At 41.0% G+C, this 22,006-nt stretch overlaps 1 protein-coding gene across 1 annotated transcript in view; it reads right to left on the reverse strand.

The window, feature by feature from the left end:
* LOC126285146 (uncharacterized) overlaps window positions 1-22,006 on the reverse strand; it is a 663,374-nt gene that overhangs the window by 210,022 nt on the left and 431,346 nt on the right. The window contains exon 3 of the mRNA XM_049984462.1: window positions 8,236-8,383. Within this exon, the coding sequence (XP_049840419.1) occupies window positions 8,236-8,383 (148 nt within the window). The remainder of the gene's footprint in view (window positions 1-8,235; window positions 8,384-22,006) is intronic.

The raw sequence follows: 22,006 nt of genomic DNA on the forward strand, positions 1-22,006 counted from the left end.
ACACGCCCGTCTGATCCATACAATTTGAAACGAGACTCGTCCGACCAGGCAACATGTTTGCAGTCATCAACAGTGAACTTCGGTGTTGACAGGCCAGGCCTGGTGAGGCGTAAAGCTTTGTGTCGTGTAGCCCTCAAGGGCATACGAATAGGTCTTCGGCTTCGAAAGACCATAGCGATAATGTATTGTTGAATGGTTCGCACGCTGACATCTGTTGATGCCCCAGCACTGAAATCTGCTGCAATTTGCGGAAGGGTTGCACTTCTGTCACGTTGAACGATTCTCTTCAGTTGACGTTGGTTCCGTTCTTGCAGGACTTTTTTTCGGCAGTAGCGATGTCGAATTCTGATGTTTTACCGGATGCCTGATATTCACAGTGCACTCGTGAAATGGTCTTACGGGAAAATCCCAACTTCATGGCTACCTCTGAGATGCTGTGTCCCATCATCGTGTGCCGGCTATAACACCATGTTCAAATTCACTTAAATCTTGATAACCTGCCATTGTAGCAGCAATAACCGATCTAGCAACTGCCCCAACACTTCTTATATATGCGTTACCTACTTCAGCGCCGTAAACTGGCTGTTTACATATTTGAATACGCTTGCCTATACCAGTTTCTTTGTCGCTTCAGTGTATGTTTCGTTTATTAATATGTGGGTGGCTATAGTACCTGTTACTTGAACCATTTTCTCTCCATGTAGTAAATGCCCTTAACCAAAACTGTGCTATTTACGTTTTCATAAGAATTTCGCCAGTCAAAGGACATCATAAACACTATGTCGTTTACGTTGTCTGTTGCATGTTAACTGCGTCACTGTCCAAAGCCGACAGCAGTTAGAAATTGTCTCTTCATTCCAATAAGGGATCCAAAATAAGGCACAAACATGCCTTAGCTAAGCGAACACAACGCGCACACGTCATTCGCGCATGATACTATCGGAGCAAGATTAGCTTCGTTCTTTGGCCAGTACTCCATCGTAACAATATGAATGCCATCCATTTCCAGCGTTCATTTCACTGCCACCGAGCAGTGTTGGAGCTATTAGCAACTGGAGAGATTTGACGTTCTAATCCAGGTACAACAGCTCGTTCTTTGGTATTTGAACCCCAGATTTCACTTCTGTTGCTGTAAGAAATTTTCATGATCAATACTCGTACTTGCTCCCTATGGAGAACTGGGTGCTTGTGTAAGGTCTCCGATCATCAGACTCTGTGAAATGTCTCGCGAAGTCTGTGGCGATCCATTTCACAGATCGGGGTTTTAAGAGAAGATTTATGTAAAATCGGTCTAAAATGTAGAAAACTTTTTGCCACCAGATATTTCTGTAGCATGTTAGAAGTATTGCCTCCAGTTTTCAATTTCGTGTTGCAAATAGTGCAAAATCTATCTTGTTCCAGTCAATGTACAGTGTCGCACCCCTTTTCTACACGACTCTGTCCTTCTTTGCCATATTTTATTATTTCCTGCCATCAGAGAAGACTAATAACACCGTTTAGATGTGATGTCCGAAGACATTACTTTGTTCATATACTGTTATTAAAATTTTCGCATATGATGCTTGTCTAGTGTTCAACGATGACAACAATGGAAGATTCAGGACCCTGACCCTTACAAGACCAGGTTTTGATGAAGGTCGCTTCACTGAAAACCAGCTGAAGAAGACTGAAGATGTGCATATTGATAGTTCGGAAATGTCAGTGAAGGATATCACCAGAAGGGGACGCCAGATGGACCAGACAAGAAGAAAAGAGCTAATGAAGACCAAAACGAACAATTTGTCAGTGTTTAAGGAACTTTTCTTTCTGAATAATTACAGATAAAAATGTGTAATTTGCTATGGACTTTGTACATACTATAACACATCTTCCTGTGATAATTTATCAAGTGCAATACTATTTAATTGCTGCTTCTCAGACATATTAGTTTTTAAAAAACTTGTAGACGAGTTCTTAGACTAGAGCTGGTACACAGATTTTAATATCTAATTACTATAAGTTACCTACCACAATTGGAAAGTAATAAGTAAAGTAACCAATGAGAAAATGTTTGTCATGTGATGTAATGTGTTCTAAAAGTACACCGCAACATCCCGATCAAATCGTATGACAAAGGAAATTGAAATAACAAAATGGCAACGAGCACAAAATTTGTTTCAATTATCTCTCAAACAGTAAATTTACATTAACTTATACGTACCCACGTACTGTCTCATGCTTCTCCTTAGCGGCCCATTTGGAACGACTAGAGGAGAGAACTGTACGAGAGGCAGTCACGAAGTGTTATCACCTCAAAAACAAAAATGAAGCTGGATAATTATTCTTTTCTTGTGCTTTCGCGTATATGTCGGCAGTCCTGGTATGCACTGAAATTCCCCAGCTCCTTCACAAAGTACCATAGCACACTACTAGAGAAGACAAAAAATGGCACAGCCCATTGATAAAACGGAATACCGTTCAACAGTTTTCGGCAGCCGTGAAAATGTTAGAGCTGCGTCAGGCCAATGCAAATGAGTTTTTTAGTCGTCCATATAGGCCTCGCACAGTTACAACATTTTTTCAGCATCCGAAAACAACCGGCCGCACGATAATGCACTTTCACAATGAATTTAATTTTTTTCTCCTCTAGCGGCGTGTTACAACAGTATGAGCCAGGATTTAGTTGTGTAGCGATGTCTCCCAAAACTGGACATGTACGTACAAACAGACAGAAAAATCCATTACATAACTTCTTTTTTTCGAGAAGACAGTTAAAACTGCATAACTGTCTATCCAAATTGTGTGTCGGCACCGAATTTCCTCCTTTCTCTTCTCTCTCTCACCGTGATCAAGAACAAGAACGCAACACTAAAACTCCATACGGCCATATAATTTCCTACACACAAAAGAAGTACTTAAGATAAAACTCCCGCACTTCATAAAGAAAAGGTATCAAGAAGAGAAATCTTTGTAGTTAGGCGGTAGAACGTATCCATATGGAACTACCAGTTAATAATGCCATATGATTTTACTTTTAACCTCGAAATGAGATCCTAATAGTGTTAGAGAGGATCAAGGCTGGATATTGGAAGACATCAGTCACGTGAAGTATGTTTTACAGTTTCTTACGTGCCGTAAGACCACTGAAACGTAGCAATTACTGGCAAAAAAAGCTTCGCTCACTAAAGTGGAAAACAAATAAACGGCTATGAATCTGGAAATCAAATCTGTTCCGACGGAAGTTGCTAGAGACGTAACGTTAGCCCAATTAAACACGGATATGGCAGTCAAGAACAATGCAAGAATTCCTCTTACGACATTTACGAAATCGCGAATGCTTAAATTCGGATGGGCAGGCATTGATTTGAAACCAACTCGTTACAAATCCAGAGAGTTAACAGTGCGTCACCTCTAACGATGCGTACAAAGGCGCTATAGTCCTAGTCGTTACACTACAATATGCTCAATAATGGTCGTGTCTGGGGAGTTTCGTGACCAGCGGACCAGAGTGTTCCTGGAGCCACTCTGTAGCAATTCTGGACGTAATGGGTGTCGTATTGCCCTGCTGGAATTGTCCAAGCCCACCGGAATGCACAGTGAACATGAATGGATGAAGGTGGTCAGACACGATGATTACGGACGTGACACCTGTCACAGTCGTATCAATACGTATCAGGGGTCCCATATCACTCCAACTGCACGCGCCCCACACAATTACAGAGCCTCCACGAGCTTGAACAGTTCCTTACTGACATGCAGGTCCATGGATTCATGAGGTTGTCTCCATAAGGGCTTCTCTTATATGACAATTTTTCAAATTTTTTTATAGTTTTTCTTGGGTTCTCTGTCAGTTTGGTTCCATTACATTTAAATAAGAGCTCTGTGAAATTTGTGACAGTAACATAACGGATAAGATACCCCTGCGACTTCAAAACCGGAAAATGTGGAGAAAAAGAAAACCATATTGAATGAGATTTTCACTCTGCAGCGGAGTGTGCGCTGATATGAAACTTCCTGGCAGATTAAAACTGTGTGCCCGACCAAGACTCAAACTCGGGACCTTTGCCTTTCGCACGCAAGTGCTCTACCATCTTTTTTTGTATCCTAGCCACTTTTAAAAAATTATTTTTTAATCTCATTTTGCTCTATATTGGTCGACGAATCTGTTGGTGGCGGACGTCCGATGACAGCCGTGAAGGTTCTTTTGTTGATCCGTTCACTCAGTTTTTTATTACAGAGGGTAGCTAACCCTTTAACCGAGCACGCTGAGCTACCGTGCTGGCGCCGTCTGAGCTACCGAAGCACGACTCACGCCCGGTACTCACAGCTTTACTTCTGCCAATATCTCGTCTCCTACCTTCCAAACTTTACAGAAGCTCTCCTGCGAACCTTGCACAACTAGCACTCCTGATGGTAGAGCACTTGCCCGCGAAAGGCAAAGGTGCCGAGTTCGAGTCTCGGTCGGGCACACAGTTTTAATCTGCCAGCAAGTTTCAAGAAAACCATATGTTTGGCAGAATATCTTGGATGTTGCATGTGACGATGTTTGTCAGGTGTCCAGATGAAATGTCGAGGGTGGCAGAAATCTTTTCCCATACTCATTGAGTATTCTTTATTCATTACGACCATTACTCACCATAATCACATACAGCATATGTAGCATACAGTTATCGCTACTTAAAATGTTTGACTCGTGTAGACTTGTGGCAGCAGCAGTCGTCGCTCGTATTGTCTGTGACTGGCAGCAACGCAGGTACACTGCGTATATCGAAGAAGTCACGACCTTACTTTAGACATAAACAGTTAGACTTACACAGATATTTGGCTTTCATGTTTGTCTTTGGGGTATACTGTCCCACAATTAAATTAAAAATAGTTGCCGCCCCTTTACGTCCAACCGAGGTTTTCTGGAGATTTCCCTTGGTTTTAAGGCAAATGCTGGAACTGGACATTCCCTCCCAAATATTCTCAATTAAGACTCCCTCTGACCTCACCCGTCTCGCCTGTTGATTGGCTAAAATTCTCTGATCTAAAATAGATCAGAACTCGATTATCACAATTTTTCTTGAGGGACAGAGAATGAAACGTGCACCTTGGACAGAGTTTGTAGTAGAACTCAGTCTCTTGGGCCTGTGGCGTCCAGTATCGTTATGTACTGACGAGCTTGACTAGACTTTGTAATATTTCTGGCTGTTTGGCCCCTACCGTTACCTGCCAAATCTGAAGCATGACGCAGGTTTATTGGCAGACAATCATTTCAGTCAGATAATTTGTATAATAGTGCATGAATTTATCTGTGTCGTGATCACACACTCGGTGCGTGGTCAAAAAAAATGAAATACCTGAGAAATAGGCTTCTCGTTCCCCATTGGCCGTCAAGAATATTTCCTTATATTGATGTATTCGCTTTTCTGGCTTCCAATTGGCTTTCATTCCAGAACAGACTTCAGAACGGCCTGACATGAAGTAGTGAACATTTACAAAGTGTCCCAGAATTGTTGCGACAAACTACAAGGGGTTGTAGGGTATCCTGAGGAGTTAACTGAGGATCGGAGTCCGTGTCCAAACATCATCCAAATACGCTACAGAGAGTCGATTTTATACGCGCTAGCGCCAACCACTGCGTTAGCCCTTTGGCAGCAAACGTGTCTTAGTACACTGATGGACCGTGTGCGGAAAGTGTGGCAATGTTGTTTATTATTCAGTGATCGTGACGGAGTGCCACGATTGCCAGTGGAGAAGGTGGATGCTGTGTCATTTTGGTTGACGATAGTTTCAGACGTTGTTTTCCTGTGCAGTCTATTTTTCTCCTGTATACAACACTGAGGATTTTAGAGGTTTCCAGAAGAAAAACAAACTGCAAATGGAAATCCATGTGCCGGGCGCTGTAGCGGAGCGGTTATAGGCGCTTCAGTCGGGAACCGCGCTGCTGCTATGGTCACAGGTTCGAATCCTGCCTCGGGCATGGATGTGTGTGATGTTCTTAGGATAGTTATATGTAAGTAGTTCTAAGTCTACGGGACTGATGACCTCAGATGTTAAGTCCCATAGTGCTTAGGGCCATTTGAACCATTTTTTGAAAGGTATCTAGGAAATCGTTACCCACTGAAGAAATTGAGCAACACATTCGTACGAGACAAGGCCTTTTTACGTAGCAACTAGTTCCAGCTCCTCCACTGGCGATCGTGGCAATCATTCACGATAGCAAAGTAACAAACAACAATGCGAGACGGTCCGCACACTGTCCATAGGGCTTCAGAATCACGTTTTCCGCCGAGGGGTGGCCTACTTGCAGGCGTTTCTGGTACACCCTATATAGGTGTACATATTGGGTTCATGTGTTTTAAAGTATGTATTTTAATTACATTTTAGTTCAATTATTATTCAACGATTGTAAATACGGGAGATACATATTTCATATTATGGAAATGGAAGAGGATGTAGATGAAGATGAAATAGGAGGTACGATACTGCGTGAAGAGTTTGACTGAGCAGAGTTTGACAGAGAAAATTCTAAGTCGAAACAAGGCCCCGGGAGAAGACAACATTGCATTAGAACTACTGTCATCCTTGGGAGAGACAGGCGAAATACCCTCAGACTTCAAGAAGAATATAATAATTCCAATCCCAAAGAAAGCAGGTGTTGACAGACGTGAAAGTTTGCCAAACTATCAGTGTAGTAAGTCACAGCTCCAAAATACAAACGCGAATTCCTTACAGACGAATGGAAAAACTGGTAAAAGCGCACCTCGTGGAAGATCAGTATGGATTCCGTAGAAATATTGGAACACGTGAGGCAATACACACCTTACGACTCACCTTAGAAGTAAGATTAAGGAAAAGTCAAACCTACGTTTCTAGTATTTGTAGACTTAGAGAAAGCTTTTGACAATGTTGACTGGAATACTCTCTTTCAAATTCTAAAGGTGGCGGGGGTAAAATACAGGGAGCGAAAGGCTATTTACAATTTGTACAGATGGCAGTTATAAGAGTGTAGGAGCTTCAAGGGGAAGCAGTGGTTGGGAATGGAGTGAGACAGAGTTTTAGTCTCTCCCCGATGTTATTCAATCTGTATATTGAGCAAGCAGTAAAGGAAACAAAAGAAAAATTCGGAGCAGGTATTAAAATCCATGGAGAAGAAATAAAAACTTTGAGGTTCGCCGATGACATTGTAATTCTGAGACAGAAAAGGACTTGGAAGAGTAGTTGAACGGAATGGACAGTGTCATGAAAGGAGGGTATAAGATGAAGGTTAACAAAAGCAAATGGAATGTAGTCGATAAGTCGGGTGATGCTGAGGGAATTAGATTAGGAAATGAGACACTTAAAGCAGTAAAGGAGTTTTGCTATTTGGGGAGCAAAATAACTGATGATGGTCGAAGTAGAGAGGATATAAAATGTAGACTGGCAATGGCAAGGAAAGCGTTTCTGGAGAAGAGAAATTTGTTAACATCTAGTATAGATTTAAGTGTCAGGAAGTCGTTTCTGAGAGTGTTTGTATAGCGTGTAGCTATGTATTGAAGTGAAACGTGGACGATAAATAGTTTGGACAAGAAGAGAATAGAAGCTTTCGAAATGTGGTGCTACAGAAGAATGCTGAAGATTATATGGGTAGAGCACATAAGTAATGAGGAGGTATTGAATAGGATTGGGGAGAAGAGGAGCTTGTGGCACAACTTGATTAGAAGAAGGGATCGATTGGTAGGACATGTTCTGAGACATGAAGCGATCACCGATTTAGTATTGGAGGGCAGCGTGGAGGGTAAAAATCGTAGTGGGATACCAAGAGATGAATACACTAAGCAGACTCAGAAGTATGTAGGATGCAGCAGGTAGTGGGAGATGAAGAAGATAGCACAGCATAGAGTAGCACGGAGAGATGTATCAAACCAGTCTCAGGACTGAAGAGCACGACAACAACAACAACAGTATTCATGAAAAGTAAAATGAATCTTGGTCTCGTCGAGAAGTTCGAAGTCACTGCCAATAGCCAAGCAGCCTATTAGGCTAATCATTTACAGCGATCCTCATTGCAGTATATGTGAGTGCCACCAAAGGACAAACGACTGGGCGATGTCTTCTGCGCAAGGGGCTGAGACGTAGGAGATACAAGATTAGCAGAAAGGACTTTCGGTGCCTGTGCCTGAAACATAAACATCCACCCTGCAAAGGCCTCGTGAAATGTCTGGCTGTTACAACGACCCCACAACATCACGTGTTAGGCATACGTGGCGCTACTGGTGTGCGCAGACTCACCTGATCTGTTGCCGGCGGCGAATGCGGACTGCAGCCAGGCGCGCAGCATCACGATGCCGCTGGCCTTGGCTCGGCCGTCGTCGCTGGGGAAGACCCGCGACCAGCGGCGCGTCTCCGCCACGTCGTACCGCCACAGGTCAGAGTAGACCTGCAACAGCGCGGGACGCCATTTAGTGGTCCCCGTGAGCCAGGATTAAAGTACAGAAATGGCAGTTGCCCACAGCCATGAACCAAAACATTAGGACACTTGCTTGATATCGTGTTGGTGTGCGCGTGAATGCAATACAACAGTGATTCTAAGTGCCGTGTGTTCGACAAGACTTTGGAAGATGTGCCACGAGATACCTGCGCACAGATCAAGAAATTCTCGTCAATTACGGGCTTCTGGTCTGTGGGCATGCAACTGAAACCAGACACCATTTCAGTTGTGTCCTACTGGTTTTGGATTAGGTGAGGTTAGTAGGTATCTGTGGCGTCGCAGCCGGCAGGAGTGGCCGAGCGGTTCTAGGCGCTACAGTCTGGAACAGCGCGACAGCTGTGGTGGCAGGTTCGAATCCTGCCTGGGGCAAGGATGTGTGTGATGTCCTTAGGTTAGTTAGGTTTAAGCAGTTCTAAGTACTAGGGGACTGATGACCTCAGCTGTTAAGTGCCATAGTGCTCAGAGCCATTTGAACAATTTGTGGCGTCGCACGTTATTACGCGATAACATTCAGTGCAACATAGCCCGCTATATTGGAGCTTACGAAGCTGCAAAGGTGTGTCTTAGCCATGTCTTATGAGAAAAGCTGTCGCTGCTAGGCAGGTGAGAACGGCTCCTGTGACACTTCGAGCGACTGTATATTCATACCTCCTACGAATCTAAATAAAAATTAAATATGGACAGATTATTTTCAAATTTGGTATACTAGTTTTTGTTATTCAGAAGAAAGTATCCACAGAATTTCAAAGAAGTACATATAATAGTTTCGGAGATTCAGAAAATTACCTAAAAGACCCCAAACTCTGTTGGGAATAATAACTGTCTGACTTTAGCACCATTTGACATCATTACTAGAGTTCTCATGGTGTAGAATGATTTAACTGAGATTTTTATCTTCAAAACCTTAACTAAGGATGTCGTTATCAGGAGAAAAAAAACTGGCGTTTTACGAATCGGAACGTGGAATGTCAGATCCCTTAATCGGGCAGGTATGTTAGAAAATTTAAAAAGGGAAATGGATAGGTTAAAGTTAGATATAGTGGGAATTAGTGAAGTTCGGTGGCAGGAGGAACAAGACCTCTGGTCAGGTGACTACAGGGTTATGAACACAAAATCAAATAGGGGTAATGCAGGAGTAGGTTTAATAATCAATAGGAAAATAGGAATGCGGGTAAGCTACTACAAACAGCATATTAAACGCATTATTTTGGCCAAGATAGATACGAAGCCCACACCTACTACAGTAGTACAAGTTTATATGCCAACTAGCTCTGCAGATGACGAAGAAATTGAAAAAATGTATGACCAAATAAAAGAAATTATTCAGATAGTGAAGGGTGGCGAAAATTTAATAGTCATGGGTGACTGGAATTCGGTAGTAGGAAAAGGGAGAGAAGGAAACGTAGTAGGTGAATATGGACTGGGGCAAAGAAATGAAAGAGGAAGCCGCCTGGTAGAATTTTGCACAGAGCACAACTTAATCATAGCTAACACTTGGTTCAAGAATCATAAAAGAAAGCTGTATACATGGAAGAAGCTTGGAGATACTGACAGGTTTCAGATAGATTATATAATGGTAAGACAGAGATTTAGGAACCAGGTTTTAAATTGTAAGACATTTCCAGGAGCAGATGTGGACTCTGAGCACAATCTATTGGTTATGACCTGTAGATTAAAACTAAAGAAACTGCAAAAAGGTGGGAATTTAAGGAGATGGGACGTGGATAAACTAAAAGAACCAGAGCTTGTACAGAGTTTCAGAGACAGCATAAGGGAGCAATTGACAGGAATGGGGGAAAGGAATACGGTGGAAGAACAATTTGTAGCTTTGAGGGATGAAGTAGTGAAGGCAGCAGAGGATCAAGTAGGTAAAAAGACGAGGGCTAGTAGAAATCCTTGGGTAACAGAAGAAATATTGGATTTAATTGATGAAAGGAGAAAATATAAAAATGCCGTAAATGAAGAGGCAAAAAGGAATACAAACGACTCAAAAATGAGATCGACAGGAAGTGCAAAATGGCTAAGCAGGGATGGCTAGAGGACAGATGTAAGGATGTAGAGGCTTATCTCACTAGGGGCAAGATAGATACTATCTACAGGAAAATTAAAGAGACCTTCAGAGAAAAGAGAACCACTTGCATGAATATCAAAAGCTCAGATGGAAACCCAGTTCTATGCAAAGAAGGGAAAGCAGAAAGATGGAAGGAGTATATAGAGGGTCTATCCAAGGGCGATGTACTTGAGGACAATATTATGGAAATGGAAGAGGATGTAGATGAAGATGAAATGGGAGATACGACACTGCGTGAAGAGTTTGAGAGAGCTCTGAAAGACCTGTGTCGAAACAAGGCCCCCGGAGTAGACAACATTCCATTGGAACTACTGACGGCCTTGGGAGAGCCAGTCCTGACAAAACTCTACCATCTGGTGATCAAGATGAATGAGACAGGCGAAATACCCTCAGGCTTGAAGAAGAATGTAATAATTCCAATCCCAAAGAAAGCAGGTGTTGACAGATGTGAAAATTACCGAACTACCAGTTTAATAAGTCACAGCTGCAAAATACTAATGCGAATTCCTTACAGACGAATGGAAAAACTAGTAGAAGCCGACCTCGGGGAAAATCAGTTTGGATTCCGTACAAATGTTGGAACACGTGAGGCAATACTGACCCTACGACTTATCTTAGAAGCTAGATTAAGGAAGGGCAAACCTACGTTTCTAGCATTTGTAGACTTAGAGAAAGCTTTTGACAATGTTGACTGGAATACTCTCTTTCAAATTCTGAAGGTAGCAGGGGTAAAATACATGGAGCGAAAGGCTATTTACAATTTGTACAGAAACCATACAGCAGTTATAAGAGTCGAGGGACATGAAAGGGAAGCAGTGGTTGGGAAGGGAGTGAGACAGGGTTTTAGTCTCTCCCAGATGTTATTCAATCTGTATATTGAGCAAGCAGTGAAGGAAACAAAACAAAAATTCGGAGTAGGTATTAAAATCCATGGAGAAGAAATCAAAAAGTTGAGGTTCGCCGATGACATCGTAATTCTGCCAGAGACAGCAAAGGACTTGGAAGAGCAGTTGAACCGAATGGATAGTGTCTTGAAAGGAGGATATAAGATGAACATCGACAAAAGCAAAACGAGGATAATGGAACGTAGTCGAATTCAGTCGGGTGATGCTGAGGGAATTAGATTAGGAAATGAGACACTTAAAGTAGTAAAGGAGTTTTGCTATTTGGGGAGCAAAATAATTGACGATGGTCGAAGTAGAGAGGATATAAAATGTAGACTGGCAACGGCAAGGAAAGCGTTTCTGAAGAAGAGTAATTTGCTAACATCGAGTATAGATTTAAGTGTCAGGAAGTCATTTCTGAAAGTATTTGTATGGAGTGTAGCCATGTATGGAAGTGAAACATGGACGATAAATAGTTTGGACAAGAAGAGAATAGAAGCTTTCGAAATGTGGTGATACAGAAGAATGCTGAAGTTTAGATGGGTAGATCACATAACTAATGATGAAGTATTGAACAGGATTGGGGAGAAGGGAAGTTTGTGGCACAACTTGACCAGAAGAAGGGATCGGTTGGTAGGACATGTTCTGAGGTATCAAGGGAACACCAATTTAGTATTGGAGGGCAGCGTGGAGGGTAAAAATCGTAAAGGGAGGGCAAGAGATGACTACACTAATCAGATTCAGAAGGATGTAGGTTGCAGAAGGTACTGTGAGATGAAGAAGCTTGCACAAGATAGAGTAGCATGGAGAGCTGCGTCAAACCAGTCTCAGGACTGAAGACCACAACAACAACAACAACAACAACAACAACAACAAAAACAATTATTTTGCAATTTAGTGGTATAAAATTCAGAAAAAAATTATTATCTGTTCATTAGGTTGTGTGAATAAATGAGAATGAGTGAGCGTGTGTATGTGTGACATACATTAAAATTCAATATTATTTTATGTACAACATTATGTAAGTATAAGGTGGGAAAGTTGTGTTTCACTAACATTGCTGATGACGTATGTCTAGGTGTGATTGCTTTTATAAGAAGGCAACCAGAATAGCTGTTTGCTAAGTAATCATTTTCGAAATTATTTTCAAGATTAATTTTGATTTCGTTTGTGGAAGACTAAAATACTTTTCTGAATAGTGACTGGCTTAGGCGAGTTTTGCTGCGACAGTGATCTCGAATAATCATTTTGATTGGTCCGTCAAACTGATCAGCCAATCTGAAAGAAGTACTTCCCGCGCATAGCTAGTTAGGTATACCAGGAGAGAGGAAGTCTGAACAGGAGTCGCTCGTCAGCTTCGGTATTCGAAGGACATGTTAAATGTGCTGTTTCTCATTAGGTGTAAGATGAAGAATTATTGTCTTCCACGCGTTTAAAACTAGTTGTAAGGAAAGCCGTTGCAATTATGAATAGTTTGATAAAAGGTGAAAGTTTTGCAATTGCTTTGTTGGAATGTTACGAGCGTGTGAACTTTGGACCTTTGTAAAAATTCTGCGTGGCATGTTCCGTATTCATAATTAGAGTATTTTGGCGAGCAGTTTATCTTAAAGAGAACCACGGAAAAGAACCGAATGTGAAACTCATTATTAGTAGTGGAACTGTGACTGTGATATCGTGTAGTCAATCTGGTCGGACGTAATTGTATTTCTGGCTTCTTTGCCTGTGAATTTGTTGTATAAACTGAGAACTGAGAGTTGTATTTAATTAAGTGTGGACTTGATGGCCGGTTAAAATGTGTGCTTGGGAAAATAAAAAAAAGACTTGCTTTCAAATTTTGAACAGTTTCTAATGAGAGAAGCACCACCATTACCAGCGGATATGTATTATGAGATAACTGCAGGACAGCAGGCTACTAGAGTTTACGCGGACTTTGCAACGTGTGGATTTTTGCAGTTGAACAGTGCACAAAATGGTTCAAATGGCTCTGAGCCCTATGGGACTTAACATCTGAGGTCATCAGTCCCCTAGAACTAAGAACTACTTAAACCTAACTAACCTAAGGACATCACACACATCCATGCCCGAGGCAGGATTCGAACCTGCGATCGAGGCAGTCTCGTGGTTCCGGACTGAAGCGCCTAGAACCGCACGGCGAAAAGTGCACCGTACGACGGACGAAAGAAAATTTCAAACCCGTCCCGCCGAAGTATCAAAGTGAGTTTACACTCATGCTTAACATACCACTGAAGTATGATTCTGGTTTTGAGCAAGATGTTATCGCTGTCATAGTAGACATCAAGCATCAGTGGATGCAGATGGTACTCATTGATGTCCATGTAGACCACAGTTGCCATGGTGCCTTCCATTCCTATAATAGATTACTTGGAAGTCCAGGTGAATAGGGGGAGGGGTGAAGGCTTGCGGGACGGGGGGAGAGAGACTGGAAATCCGAAAGATTTGTATTAGCACTATACGCCGGGAAATACTACATTAACAGATGTTAAAACTTCTTTTAAATGCACAAAAAGAGTTTGATATATTTGGTATAGAACAATTGAAGTAATAAATGAGCAATATGACGTATACCGAACTTTTTTCGATTCATATAGAACATTAATCAACATAAAGACACTCGTGGAAGGAATAGAAAAGCTATGTACCATTTTTTCTCGCAAAGCAATATTTATGGAGTTATCGCAACTTTTCAGTACTTCACAAATGAGATGTTATAACAACTTTAAACCAACTAATTCACAGGTAAAACGTTAACGTTATCAAGATTTAATGGAGCTGCTTCGTCTCAATGAAACATGAAGTTCGCAAAGTCATGAGAACTATCAGTAATGAACAAGCCGCCCAACGGGCCCGGGTTCGATTCCCGGTTGGATTGGGGATTTTCTCCGGTCAAGGACTGGGTGTTGTGTTTTCATCATCATTTCATCCCCATCCGGCACGCAGGTCGCCCGATGTGGCGTCGAATGTAATAAGACCTGCACCAAGGCGGCCGGACCTGCCCCGTAAGGGGCCTCCCGGCCAATGACGCCAAACGCTCATTTCCTTTTCCATCAACTACTGTACTGCAACAGTGACGTACGCAAACGGCTCACATACTTTCTAAGTCTTTTCATCTTCTGTTCTGGTATGTAAAAATGAAATGTTTTTGCTGTCTCTGGTTTCCTGTATATTCTAATGAGAACAACTCTGTCACTGAACAGATCACAGTAACACACCCCCTGCCCTACTTTTCTTTCCACGATCAATCCTACAGCCGTTGAATCACTTCCTGCTGCTCTCAATATTATTCTATCTCGTCTTACCAGAAATTCCTATTTTCATCCCATTTCACTGCACTGTCTCTATACATTCTAAATTATCTCAAATTAATTTTTGATATTTTCTTCACAAAGAAGCTACACAGATCAATGAAGCATTATTATTTTATTGTATGTTAATTATGTGTTTGCTGACAAGGTTGCAGAGTGTCAGTTAAATATTGTTGTTAAGAATGTTTTAGTACTCGTTTTTCATTAATCTTGAATTTTCTCCAGGTGAAATATGTGAAATGAATATCTTTGTAGTATTTATTTCCTTGTGTTCTCTCATGACTGCCACTAGCAACGTCGTAACTTCACTTTTCACCTTTTCAGAATAAAAGTACTGTTCTTTATTTCTTTAAGTCTTGAATAGCTCTTTGTGAACTCCAGTTTAAGCATGTGAAGTATGTAATTGTCCTTCTGTTACTATAAAACAGGGTATTGCAGCCTGCCATTGTGCATTGGCCTTTAACTGCGGTGACAAAAGTAACGAGGCAATCAAAGTACTTGACCAACCTTCCGTGGAGCTATACAGTTAGCAGGCAAGATGAGAAAACCGTGAAACAGGAGAGAGAGATAATTTCCCATCAGATAAACTTAGAAATTGGTGTACTGTGAATTAGATAGATTGAGAGAGCTAAGAGACGACACATAGAAGAGAGCCTTTTTCCTGGGTCATAAAGGGCAATGAATTAACGCGGCTATTAGTAATGTACATAAATCGTCGATAATCTTCCTGTTGACTGCATTACAGCATCATACGTGTAGTGTTGCTGCAATTCGGAAATGAGGATATACTAACTGTAACCGGTGGTGTCTTGTAGTATGTGGGGTTGGTTTCTCAAAGGCTAAGGAAAGAATCCTGTGATTATAAAACTATCCATCTTAGGAAGAAGTTGGAAGTAAGTCTAACAATAAACATCTTAGAAAAATTCAAGTCGCTAAACTTCAACGAAAGGAACGGGGACTGGTTAATGGAGACACACATGGAAAGTGAAACGACAGTGATAATGGGCAAACAAATCATGAAAAAATGAGTAGAAATATAAAGCATAAATCGGATTTACATTCTGTTGGGAGCTGACCGATTTAAATATTTGTGACTGACGGTCACCAACTCAATCAGATTCTTAGATGCCAACCCAGAGTGACAAAGAGGACGGGAAGGATCGAGAAACAGTCATGGAAGGTCTTCAGAAAAGGGCTATACGAAATTGAAGACTCAAAGCTACTTCGTGATAACTGGCGAAGAATTTTTGAAAACTCCTAGCTTCACAATCATCTGAAGAGCCATAGAAGAAAAAGAAACCCGGAAGTGAACAGAAGACGTCAGAGCAGAAAAAGCATAGCTTGTTACAAGAAGTGTTAGGAGATGCCACCAGCACGTAAAGCAAAACCCTTGCCATTACAGAAGTCAGAGGAACACAGTTTTTATGTTAGATAAAAGCTGCACAGAAAGAATCAAGAACAGAACAAACAAGTAAAATACCTAAGAGTTTTCAGAAATAGTAAGGTTACTTTGTTTCATGAGAATAAGAGTGATTGAAAGACAAGGCAGCACAGCTTCTCGTTTGCTTAGGTCTGGACAGTTCTGGACAGACAGTTATCCTGCGTCAGACTCAACACCATGTAACCACAGGGATAAAGAAGTTAAATACAAGTGATTATAAACTGGTATCATCGTCATGTTGAGCCTATATAAGAAAAGGAGTTGCCAAACATGGAAAACTATAGCATAAATAGAGAAAAATTAAGTAACCAGTTTTAATGTGGGTCATAAGCATATACTTGTGAGCTGCTGCTGAAGAATACCCAAGTTATCATTGTAAAAATGTTGATATCACCTCTGGAAAACTTTGGGCTATTTATGAGAAATCTAGGCTTGTTGTTGATTACTAGTCAGAAAAAATATATAATGGTTTGTGAACATTTCAGTGTGGATTCCTTGAAGAGTTCTTACAGAAATAATGAGCTGTAAATGCTATTCGTTGTTATAATTTTATTTTTGTACTGAATTTTCATTTTACTTCACTGCACTTTCTGGAAAATTTGACAAACGAGGGGTTCAAGGTGACCAATCAATTTATGTACGTACTTGTAGGCAGTACCACTATGCAGATACCACAAAAAGTTCACCCTGCAAGACGCTAAAACTTCGTATAATGAAGGCGTTGCCGCTAACTCGGTATGTGTTTGGTGTTACCTTGTGCAATACCTGACGCGTTATAACTCCCATTACACACTAGCGTGGATAACGCATCACTTAGATACACTTGGCTTAACAACTTACTACTATTATTATTATTTGTCAAGTGTTAAGCATGGCCGGCCGGTGTGGCCGTGCGGTTCTAGGCGCTCCAGTCTGGATCCGCGTGACCGCTACGGTAGCAGGTTCGAGTCCTGCCTCAGGCATGGACGTGTGTGATGTCCTTAGGTTAGTTAGGTTTAAGTAGTTCTAAGTTCTAGGAGACTGACGATCTCAGATGTTAAGTCGCATAGTGCTCAGAGCCATTTGAACCATTTTGTTAAGCTTGTAAGGACTTCGCCTCCGATCGATGATCTATTGTGTGTAATTATCTTTGTCAAACGTTTCCTTTACGTTGAACTGTATCTGTGGAGTATACCGCGAGTTGGTTGTTCTTTACTTTGCTATAGCGTCAATGTAACATGCATGTTTTCAGCAATATTACAAATAAATACCGTCAATCGTATCCCGCAGTCTGTTCAAATGCCATTCCGACGCCCATCTGCCCGGAATTCCACGTTGCGGCATTTTGTATAGTGCCGCCATTGTCTATGGCTAGTTTGTATTTGATCACGCCACATTTTTCTCAGTCTACTTCTTCATATTTCCTGCTTTTCTTAAAACCAGCAACTTGTGTACAATTACTTAAGCTCTAAGAGTGACATGTTCCAGGACATGACACTTTCCAATATGGCAAAGGATGATATTCGCGAGATGGTACAAAAAAATTTTCCACCACTGATCGCCACAACATGTTCTTTGATATATTGGATACAAGTCATACAAGCTCACTTTCTGTACTTAAATTGTTAACTCAAGTGTATCTAAGTGTTGTGTTTTCCACGCTGGTGTGCAATGAGTCGTTGTAAACTGGTATTCTTACGACTTCAGAAATAACACAACATGTAAGTAAGAGAACAACAAAGTAATTCTCTATTTATTTTCGCAAAATGAGGTACACCATATATTTCCTATTATATCACAACCTCCACGATCCAAACGACGAGCTGCTCATGGTACTAAATGTGAACGATCTGTAAACACCAACCATCTAAAACTGTGCCACAGTAACCATGAACGCTACCATACAGAAGAACAGTCCTTTAAAAGCATTATGAAGTAATTAATACAAAACATCCTATGTTTTGACCACAATCGCTGTTTCAAAGTTCATAATGGGTAACGTAAGTTGACAGATTTATTTTCAGTAATTTATGCCCAAATCTGCAACAATTACCTGAATCTTGGAACAGGGAGAGGGGGGGAGGTCATTTTCCCGGCTCGTGGAGTAAGTGGTGTGCTTTTAATTACATAGCTTGAAAGGGGAAAGAGGCAATGGGAACTCGGATAAGAAACAATTAGTAGCACGTAAGACGTGGATTTTTTCTGAAGGTTTTGCAGAGCCATAAATGCTCATGAATTAACACACTTCTCAGTCACATGGAAGAAAAGTCGATAAGGTTCTTGTTTGCGCCAGAAAAATGTCATTTCTACAGTCAGTACAATTGGGAAATGGATATACATTAACCATAGCCTGAACGGGAATAGAAGTGAGAAAAGCAGACTAGCTTAGCTTCTTCCAAGAAGCGTAAGGAGATGACATCAGCTAGTAAGGTAATATACTTGTGGCAACTGGAATCAGAGAGCACAGTGTTTGTGTTGAAGTCGATTGCAAACAACACTGGAAAAAAAACAGGGTAAAATAATTAGAAGTCCTTTTTCTTTTAAAAAAAAAGTAAGTATAGTTTGTCTCACGATAATATAGGTGGTTGAAAGAAAGGAGGATTAACCACTTTTACCGTAAGTTTACAAGCGTTAGACACTTCTGGGCAGACATATCTTTGGCAGCTTATTCATCATCCGACCACAGCGATTGAGAAGTTAAGTGTAAGTGATACACTGGTACCATCTTCATGCAGATTCAATATAAGAAAACAATGAGTTGCCAGATATGCAATCTTTAACTGAAATTGAAAAATAGTGTACCATTAGTTTAGAAGTAAATTAGAAGATCGAATGCATTACTTAAATTTGTAACAGTGTAGAAGTCACCACTGAGAAACTTCCAAATATTTATACGAAATTTAGACTCATAGTTGAGCTCCTGGCCAAGGTGGGAAGACTGTGTAATAGTTTCAGTAAATTTCAATATAGATTTCTTGTAGAATTCCTATGGGAAGAATGAGTTGTAATGGAGCGGTCTGAAGAAGACCCTGAGAGTAGTATTGTTCTTGGTACCTTGGTACGGGTGCTTCGTGTGTCTATTTCAAACACTCACATAATGTTATTTTGATATTTGTATACGTTTCTACGGCAACGCCTCACAGTTGTCGCAGGCCTATGGACAGTCATCATTTTCGCCTGCAGCTGTTTCTTCTTCACAGCTGAAACCTGGCACCAGTGCTGTCAGCTGTCGCACATCTGATGTCGCTGATACAGCTGGGTGTCAGTAACGGTAAATACAGCAAGTTAGCAGGGTTTTAACTGATACCATTTTTCATCCTTTGGGTTTGGTCTGCAAAAGTTAATGCTAACTGTATTGTTAATGCACTGTGTGATAAAGATGGATAATGTATGGGGGAAAACAAGACAACATGTAAAGCGCTAATAATACTACGATTCATCTTACATGCATGTGTTGAGAGATAACGAGTACCTCTCTGCCCTTTCGCCTGCCGAAGCTTGCATCAGAATGCAGAAGGCATTGCAGTTATAATGTGCAATATCTAGCCTCTAAAATTATTGTTCATTAACAGCTATCTAACAATTGTATAATCTGATCTGAAACATATAAAAGTAAAGTATCCTGAGTTTGAAGACAGTATAAATTTTAATTTACTTGAAAATCGAGTTTTTCCCCTAATTTAGAATTTCTCCAAACTACAAAATCTAAACTCTTAGTAGTATGTATATTTGAGTAAGCGATAATCCTCGTGAGAGCCTTCTTTAATTATTTTCAGTATTCCTACATTAGCAACAAAAGTTTGGATTTGTGAAACAAAAGTAGAAAAACGTTGTAAATTATAAATCCTTTCGGCTTTTTCATAAATTATAAATGTCAGCACATTGTTCATTATGTAATATTATAACACTGTACCAATTTTCATGCTTGTAATAGTGTACAGAGGTTTTGTATCGACACTGTTGGAGGCGGAAGATGACAACAGTTCACCTAAAAAAATTATAGCGTTTGTTTGGCGTAACTTCATCATATCCCAGGCACTTTCCTCTATTAGAGAAAAATCTGGCATTAACGCACATTCCCAATGGGTGGAATTATTTAACTTTTTGTGGGACGCGAGCGGCCTTTCTTATCTTCAAGCAGATGGCTTGCTGCGAGAAACTAGAGAATTCCCTGAGGTGTCCGCGCCCATGGACGAAATTCAAATGATTTTGGAGCAGTGCAGTCATTCAATGCCAAACTATCCGAGCGATGATCCTGCCGAGCTTGAGTAGTCGGTCTATACTAGTATGCGCAAAACTGTCATTCAGAATGTTATAAACGGCGGCCTTGCATAGCAGATACAACAGTTATTGCTTAACGTATTGTGGAAAAGATAACGCTAACGTTTTGTAATTCTTTACAAACTGAGTTGTTTACAGTGACCTTTTTTTATATTTGAACGAAGTGACTTGCAAGCTAATGCCTCTCACTTTGCGTGTCAGTTTTTGTGCGCTGCCTGCATAAAATACTGCTTGGCAAGTGGAGTATTAGGAAATTCCACTTTTATACCGAGCATATTTACTTTGAACTTACCGGCCACTAGTTTAGTGGAATTAGAAAATTCTAACAATGTCAGGCTATCCACTCGAGTACTTGCCAAGTGATGTTTGTTTTGGGGTTGTAGAAGGGCCTGTTTAATTAGCGAACTTTCAGAGTCCAATAGATGCACATTTTATCGTATTAGACACTGACTTAATTTTTTGAAAAGTTTTTATTCCTATCTCTTACGATATTTTAGGAGGCATTCTTCAGTAACCAGAGCTGATACTCTAACAAGTGGGCTGAAGACTATTTTTAGGATGCCTGTTCGAGCGATCTCCAGCCCCTTGTTGCGGGGAGCCGCAAATAAAAATTTGGCTTGGGCGAGACTGTATATTAAGACACGAAGAAATTAAAGATATGGCAGTGGGCTCTGATTTATATCAGTGGGCCCAGTTGAAAATTTATGCAGATCACTATTCGAATCCGGATTGCCTGTTAACCAGGCTGATGCGCTGGCCACTGGCCATCCAGACACAGTGATCACCACAACCGCGCAGACTAGTCTAGCACACCTCCTGCCAGATAATGTGGGTCTCAGGGTGGTGTAACGTCGTGGTCCTTGTGGTTGCGGTGACCACTGTGTCTCAATGGCGTAGCGGTCAGTAAGTCTACATAGTAACCATCATATCTGGGTTCGAGTTTTCCATCAATATAAATCAACGCCCACTAGCAGCTAATGTCTTTAATTCCGTTCTGTTCATAGTAGCTGCAGTATCAAAATGGTGTCTGTTCTTTTTATTTTAAGCCCAAACTCTATCAGTTTTGGTTTTGGCCCATCTTTACAGATGCTATCCAAAGATACAAATAATTATGTGCTCCCTGCCGCTATTGGATAGGCAGCTGCCAGCAGCAAGTCGTATACCCCTACCTTAGTTATTTGTTACATAGTTTAATTCTTAATTTCTTCGCGTGTTTTTGGGTACTTGCATTGTTTAATTCATAAATTTCGTGCGTATTATAGTACTTGAGAGTTGTAGCATCGCGCTTTAGTAATTACTTCGTAGATTCTTACTTAAATTGTGTGTGAGTTTCGTATAGGAGGTGTAATTTCGAGTTTTAGTTGCTGTAATCGTAAATTCAGGCAGACTGTAGCGCAGTCGTTAGGCATTTGTACAGGTTAGTTCATACATTCTTTGCGTGTTTCCCTTGCGTTATCTAGGCACGGACTCGTGTTTCAGTAACTGTTGTTGAACATCGATTAGAATGTACAGGGACTGTGATTGCTGTGTTCGGATGAGGGCTGAGTTGGCATCCCTTCGCTCACAGCTGCAAGCGGCGCTGACTTCGGTCGC

Source organism: Schistocerca gregaria, chromosome 8 (genome assembly GCF_023897955.1).
Source record: "Schistocerca gregaria isolate iqSchGreg1 chromosome 8, iqSchGreg1.2, whole genome shotgun sequence".
Taxonomy (NCBI): domain Eukaryota; kingdom Metazoa; phylum Arthropoda; class Insecta; order Orthoptera; family Acrididae; genus Schistocerca; species Schistocerca gregaria.